Here is a 7,692-nt window from a genome sequence, read left to right on the forward strand (position 1 = left end):
TTAGCTACAGGTATCCAGCGCATTGCTTCTCTGTAACATGTCATCCTAATCATGTTTCATATGCTCTGGTTCCTGGTACAGGTCTAAAGAAGGGCTTTTCTTACTTACAAAGCATCCGTGCAGCATATCACAAAATCTTAATATTTATCACTCAAAACATTTTTCTAATAGTCGGTGAGAGTCCAATTTTAGGATCTAAGGCTCTTGGCTAACGAAAGTTAATTAGAAGTTAATTGGCACAAGTGCAAATGTTATTCCATTAATAAATGACCATAACTTTTTCTCCTGTACCTAAAATCACTTGTTTTAGATTGCCTGACAGTTAACAAATCTTACACATAAATGCAGCTCAGAGAAAAAGGAGCGATGTACAGATTTACAAGGAAGATAGACATCACTTGAATCAAGAATCCACAACGGAGTCAAGATTCAGTATGAGGGGCCATCATTTTGGAGCACTGTATCTAGCTAGTCACCAACTGCCTGCCTTTGGAAAGCCACTCCCCCAGGGAGGTCCAGTCCCGCTGCCTTTGCCTCCTATCTAAAGCATCTTTGTTTTGTTTCAGTTGGCAGGATTCATCTACGCCTGTTATGTTGTGAAATGTATAACTGAAGAAGAGGACAGCTGTAAGTATTAAAGCCCTATTCTGTTTCTTTCAAGTTCAAAGCATCTCCTTTACTACCTCCTACCTAGCCTTCCTACTTCTCAGACAATATCCTCCAACACATCTTTGGAACAGGGAATAAGCCTTTTGTATCCATTGGACTAAAGTGTTTTCAGAAAAGATCCAGCATATTGAAAAAATGGAGAAGCACCCATTTTGAAAACATGTTACTTTCATTTCATTAAAGGTATTTTTTAAAGAAATGTTTCTCTTATAACAATTCTAGTAGAGAACAAAGAGGGGAAATTGAAGATGGAAATAGTTTCTAAGTGTGGTTAATTTGACTGCTTTCTTTTTATAAACCCTTATTGAGTATTGATACCTAATGAGTTTCACCCAGGACTAAAATTCTCAGCAATCAACAATTTGGAATAGTTCCTAAAATTTTCAAGAACTGACTTCAGATTAATTCAAGAAATGTGTTTTCAGGAAACCAAATGTTCATATTTCCTTTTTGTTCCTACAATTTGATGCAAATAGCTGTAACTCTCTGTCAGAGTCTCAGCATTGAGGTCTATTGGTTAATCCAGAGTTTAGATGCCAATACCCTCTTCCAAGCCTCCAAGTGGTTCCATTTTGTTTGAATCTTCTAAACATGGTAGATGGAAGGTTTCACTCCTTCCTGGCCCCGCTAAGGATCTGAAATGGGAGGACTGGAAAAATACTTCTATGCCATGGTACCATCATGGATAGTTGCCTAGGCAGCTATATTTACTCTGAGGAAAAAATTAGAGTTGGGCATCTTTTTTCTTTTTTCTGGTTTCCAAAAATATTCTTAATGACTGGATTTCAAGACAAAGAATGAGATCTATTGCTCTGCAAAGGAAAATTTGAGGAAAAATTCCAAAGAGAAATATGTGTTTCTTCTTCACTTTCCAATCATACTAGAAAGGAGGAAGCAGTATCAGGTGATTAATTTAGAGGAGGTACTTTTTCAATCACAGTAATACATGATGTAAAATCTGGAATACACAGCACATAGTTTGTTATTTTGTGTGTTAAAAGAAATGATGGTCCTGTCACTAAAAACAGCATCTGTGTAACACTCTTCAATATGTCAAGTGTGTCAAGTGTTATGTCAGGCTTTGGAAATTTTAAGATTAGTAATACACAAGCTTTTACCTCTAGGAATTTGCCATCTAGTAGGGAAAAACAAACATGTGAACATGTAAGTATAACAAAACTCTGTAGAGTGTATATTGTGGAGAGATGAGACAGGGACAAGGAATGGTTTCATTGAGAAAGACACTCTTGAGTGTGAACTTCAAAGATGAATATATATTGTTGGGTCACTGATAAGAATAAGGTGATCTGAGGCAAAAGATGATAAAGTACCACGACACATCATAGCCTGCCATGTCAAGGGCAGAGCTGCCGGATTAATATGACTGAGTTGTATCTGTATTTCCAGAGAAGATCAGAAAAGAGAGCACGAGGGAGACAGTAGACAAACAGTCATGCCAGAGTAAGGACTTTGGACTTCATTTTGCATAGCATGATGGCAAATCGACTGGCACATAGTTTATGAAAAAAGAATAATATAATCAGGAATGTGCTTTAGAAAAATCACCTTGGTATCAACATGAAAGAAAGTCTTTGATGAGGGACAAGATGAGGGAAAGGGAGTCTAGTTAGGACATCATGAAAATGACAGATATGAGATGATGAAGGTCTGGAAAGCTCTGTATTAGAGATGGAGCAGCTAGATCTGGTAAGAAACATGCTAAAAGGAAGTAGTTCCTTGGTGATGGATGCATACTATGTAAGAGGAGGACTGACAGATTCCTGGGTTTCTGAATGGATAATGAATGGATAAATGGAAATGTCATTTGAGGAAAGTAGAATGGGGATGTGACAACTGGTTCTGTTGATGCCTAATGAATGCACATGAGAAGATATCTCACAAGCATTTGTCTTATGCACAAAAGCCTTATTCAAAGATTAGGGAGGGTAATAGATGTATACATTTTAAAATATATGGACTCCACAACCTATGTGAGTTCATTCAAATATTATCATTTTGTGTCTTTGTGCCAACCCCTTGGTGAAGGGCAAATCCAAATTTCCTATGGGAATTAAGCTTTCCTTAAACTATAATGTTTGATTTCATTTTACAATGATATCAGTGCATTTTCATCTTCAGAAAATATTGACATGCAAAACCTCCTGGACAGATAATCAGTATCTCTCCAGAAGAGTACCTCCCAAAGGGATCCCAGAAATGCCAGTTCCATAAAATATACTGCTCAGAAAGATTCCAAAGCCAAGTAAGTTTGATACTAAAAATGTAGGATGCACATTTACATATTAACAACTCTGAGGGCTTTGTGGTAAAGTATGTTTGATTTTTCCTAATCTACAATGTTGTTTTAACCATACTACTTGGGTGAGGCCAGATGCAAATCAAAGCAAGAAACTAGAAAGATTTCTACAGTTTTATAATTCTCACAGTTCCCCAGGAAGAACACAGCACACCACACAAGGCCATTGGGAAGGGTCATGAAGCAGAGAGAGAGGGCAGAACTGTTGGCCAAGCACCTTTATTGTGATTTCCTCAGAAAGGTCTAGGCAAGGCAGCATAAACAGGTTTAGGGTTGGCTAGCTAAGTTGAAACCCTTGTTCACCGTGACTATGCGAGGAGATGGTCTGGGGACACCTAAATGCTCCAGATGTTTTAAGCAAGCCAGGGTTGACTTGGCAATAAACCAGTGGTCATTTTGTAGATGTGAAAGCATTAAGTTACAGAAACCAGAAGTATAGTTAATATCCTGACATTTGAACACAGAACACTTCTTTGTAAGAAATCCTGATATTCTAGAGAATTAGAAGGCTGAGGAACTCAGTTTAGGGAATTCCAACCTCTATCAAGTTTTTTTGGCCAAAGCAATGTAAATCCAAGAGGATATGAAGTCACAAACATCTTTTGGAAGGTTAGGTTTCTATTTCAAGCATCTAATAAACTATTTTCCAAAAAACTCCAAAAAATAGTGCTTATATCGTTATGTGTATTTTAACCATGGCCCCTTACCTGCCTTTATTAATAAAAGTCCCAAGTAGACTCCTCATAAACAAGTTTTTCAATTTTAATCTTTTTGCTCAGTGGTTTACATGAACTACTCGTCTATTTGTATACCCAAAAAGACTGATCCTTACCTTAGATATTTGTGGGACCCTTAAGAAGCCCAGAGGAGATGCTCATTTGGGCCAGTTCTGTGTCCAGCTAGTTCATTTACTGTAGTCCTTTACAAACAGGAGTAAATTGTGAGTATTCGTTGAACATGATGTTTTGGATTGATAGTTCCCTTGTATTTTTGCTTCCATTATCTGTCTGTATGGTCACCTGCAGACACTGCCTAAATCCTCAGGTTGTAAATTTCTGTCTAATTTTTGGTAATCATATTCTAGAGAAAAATCTTTTGATCTCTTAAAAGCATTCTGGCTTGGCAAAAAAGAATAAATGCTCTCAGAAAGGAAGGCCTGAAGTATAGGAGAAGTTTATTGTATGTGTAAACAGAGAAGGGGGCTCGGGACATGTCCATTCTTACCTGTTGTGGATCTGCAACGGAACATTCAGTTAGGAGCGGACTGTCAGGAGGCCGTGCTAGCCACCTGCTTGCCAAATTGGACAAGTTTTCACTCCTAAGAGCCTCATGAAGAACAGAGGACAGTTTTAGTTCTATAACTTTGCTGAAAACAGGCCCTAGAGCAAGAGATAAGGACCCAATTTTGGAAACTGGAAAACTAAAGTATTCTTGACGTTAATACGGAGCTGACCAGCTATATGTTCCATTTTGATATTCAGGTCTTAGTCGCCAGGGGAGCCGGGGAGCTGTAGGACCAGAAGCCTCCAAGGAAACTATGGATAGGGTTTAGGTTCCAGAAGCAAACTCTGCCACTTCACTGCATGAAATAGCCATCTGTCATCAGTGAGCTAGAGGGAGTTAGACCGTAGGCACACCAAATGCCTGAGAATTTGTTTCCTTATTTCTCCTTTTAAACAGGATCTCATTTACTTTTGTGAAGCCCAGCTCAACAGATAGGTAGAGAGATGAGAGATAAATAGGTAAGATCGGTAGATATGCTTTAGTACGAAGGTGTTTTGGTTTCCAGTGAAAAAGCCTGGACCTTGAAGCTTACATCTCCGGCCCTTCAGTTCTGGAAGCCAGAGGCACAGCCTGACAGGCCTGCAGCAGGCAAACGCACAGGACAGCACTGCCATCTGCTGTGCCTTCCTGGAGACAGCGACAGCCCTGGGAGCAGAGCTGCTTTCTGGGAGCAGAAAGACGGGAGGCACTCTGCACCACCACCACAACCCCCTACCCCCCACCCCCGTTATAGTAGTCGACTAGGGCTGCAATATTAAAATACCACACACTGCATGGCTTAAACAACACAAATTTATTTTCTCACAGTCCTTGAGGCTAGAAGTCCAAGATCAAATTATTGGCGGGTTTGCTTTAAGCCTCTGTCCTCACAGGACCTTCTCTCTGTGTGGACACACCCCTGGCGTCTGTTCCTCTTTTTCTTCTTTTTTTTTAGATTTTTATTTATTTATTTGAGAGAGAGAGAGAGAGCATGTATGCAAACATGGAGGAGGGACAGAGGAAAAAGCGGAGTCCCCGATGAGTGGGAAATTCCAACAGGGGACTCAAACCCTGGACCCTGGGATTATGACCTGAGCCAGAGGCAGGCATTTAACCAACTGAGCCACCCAAGTGACCTGTCTCTTCTTCTTCTTGTAAGGACACGAGTCCTACTGGATTAGGGCCCCACCCATATGGCCTCATTTAAAATTAATTGCCTTGGGGGCACCTGGGTGGCTCAGTGGGTTAAAGCCTCTGATTCAGCTCAGGTCATGATCCCAGGATCCTGGGATCAAGCCCCACATCGGGCTCTCTGCTCAGCAGGGAGCCTGCTTCCTCCTCTCTCTGCCTGCCTCTCTGCCTACTTGTGATCTCTGTCAAATAAATAAATAAAATCTTTACAAAAATAAAATAAAATAAATTGCCTCTCTTAAAGGCCCTACCAAATACAATCCTACTGGGGGGGTAAGCTTTTAACATATAAATGGGGGGACAGATTTCAGATCCAACATTCCATATCAACAAACACACACACACACACACACACACACACACACACACACACCATGTGGCTCCCAGACCTTTGACCGTCCCTATGGGGCATAGACTGAGGCAAGTAGTGGCCCCCCAGCCCATCAAACACATGTGGGTAAAAGGCTGCAAGCTGTACTAGTTCCCACCTCCCTGGTTCCATGCTTTCTAAGGAGTTCCCAGTCAGCACCCCAAGCCTTGGCATGGGGTGATCTCCCTTCAGATGAGAAGCTCCTCGCCAGAAAAAAACCTGGGAGCCTGCTCCAGAGGGTATGCCTTGACACTCGAACCCTATTCAAGTGAGGAAACCATTGCCACATACTTTTATATATTTGTTCATGAAAAGGCAGTGATATTTCTTAGGAGGAAAGACTTTCTCCAGGAGAGCAGGCGACCCTTGCTGCACTGTCTTTGTGACGAGGCTCTTCCCTGTATCTTCTGTTGCCAACCACGCTGCGTTTTCCTTATGACCTCCAGCCCTTTCTATTCTCCCCTACATGTTCTCTTTTACAATATTCTGTGAAAGAATAGAAATGTTCTGAGATTCTCAGTCTGGGATGCCTTTTATGATCTGTGTAGCTCCTCTCTCACCTAATCCCTAGCTCTCCTGCACCACAGTTGGATGTCCAGTTACAGGGATAGAACGAAAACCTTCCCTCTCAGCCTCGTTAGCACTGTGAGATGTGACAATTAAAAGGAAGACATGCAGCCATGGAAAATAGCACCAATCCAGAATAGAAAAAAAAAAAAAAAATCATATGATTTCTCAATTTTTATTTTATTTTCTCATAAACCTTTTATTTAATAGTTCAACTAAAACAAAACATCAGTCCTCTAGAAAACGGATCCATTTCTCTTAAGTAATCACTATCTTTTCAAAAAGAGATTCGCATATTTTCAAGTGTTACTAAATATTCAAATCACCCCTAGAAAGATACAGAATGTCATTAAAAACTAATATCCTGGGTGCCTGGGTGGCTCAGTGGGTTAAGCCGCTGCCTTCGGCTCAGGTCATGATTTCAGGGTCCTGGGATCGAGTCCCAAATCAGGCTTTCTGCTCAGCAGGGAGCCTGCTTCCTTCTCTCTCTGCCTGCCTCTCTGCCTACTTGTGATCTCTCTCTGTCAAATAAATAAATAAAATCTTTGAAAAAAATATAATAATAATATCCTAAAGGGACCTATTTTGAAAAAAATATTGAAAATTGAATTCTCGATGTTTAAACTTATAGATACGCACAAGCACAAACCCACCAACCAAGCAGAAATGCATAAAAACCTGTCCCGAATTCTCTAAATTCAAGCGGCCTTGGGATAAAAGTCACAATCGATTTATAGAAACGTTCGTTTGAAAAGCAAACCACAGGAAATTATTCACTTCTCTGAGGCTAATAATTTTCTGTTATTTTTGTTTGATTTTTCTTCTAAAGGCTGCTGGCCTACACTTGTGTGTATTGAACTCCATTCTGTATGTTTTGATCATTTTTCCAGTTTGTCAGGATCACTGAGTTTGAAGGCAATTCTTTGAACGCAATCATACACACTCCCACTTTGGAGGGAGGCAGAAGTGGCAGCAGGGAGGAGTCCTACCCTTATAAAAAAATATTTGTTTCTTCCTGTTTATAAAGAAATGTGAGTTGATTGCAGAACATATAGAAAAGACAAACATCACACACACACACACAAAATTAGAGTGACCCCACAACTTGAAATTCCGTTTCTCCATTAACATTTCAGTGTATTATAGGGCTCCTAGTCTTCCTTCCTTCTTCCTTCCTTTCTTCCTTCTCTCCCTCCCTCCCCCCTCTCCCTCCCCCCTCCCTCCCTCCCTCCTCCCTCCCTCCCCTCCCCCTCCCTCCCTCCTTTCCCTCTTCCATCCCTCCCTTCCCTCCTCCCTCCCATCTTCCTTCCTCCCT

At 40.8% G+C, this 7,692-nt stretch overlaps 1 protein-coding gene across 4 annotated transcripts in view; it reads left to right on the forward strand.

Annotated features, from left to right (window-relative positions):
- Window positions 1-7,692, forward strand: part of NKAIN2 (sodium/potassium transporting ATPase interacting 2) — a 1,019,864-nt gene that overhangs the window by 987,961 nt on the left and 24,211 nt on the right. For all 4 annotated transcript variants that reach the window (XM_059400652.1, XM_059400649.1, XM_059400650.1 and 1 more), the window contains one exon: window positions 567-627. In XM_059400652.1, the coding sequence (XP_059256635.1) occupies window positions 567-627 (61 nt within the window). The remainder of the gene's footprint in view (window positions 1-566; window positions 628-7,692) is intronic.

The sequence above is a fragment of the Mustela nigripes genome, chromosome 5 (genome assembly GCF_022355385.1).
Source record: "Mustela nigripes isolate SB6536 chromosome 5, MUSNIG.SB6536, whole genome shotgun sequence".
Lineage (NCBI taxonomy): Eukaryota > Metazoa > Chordata > Mammalia > Carnivora > Mustelidae > Mustela > Mustela nigripes.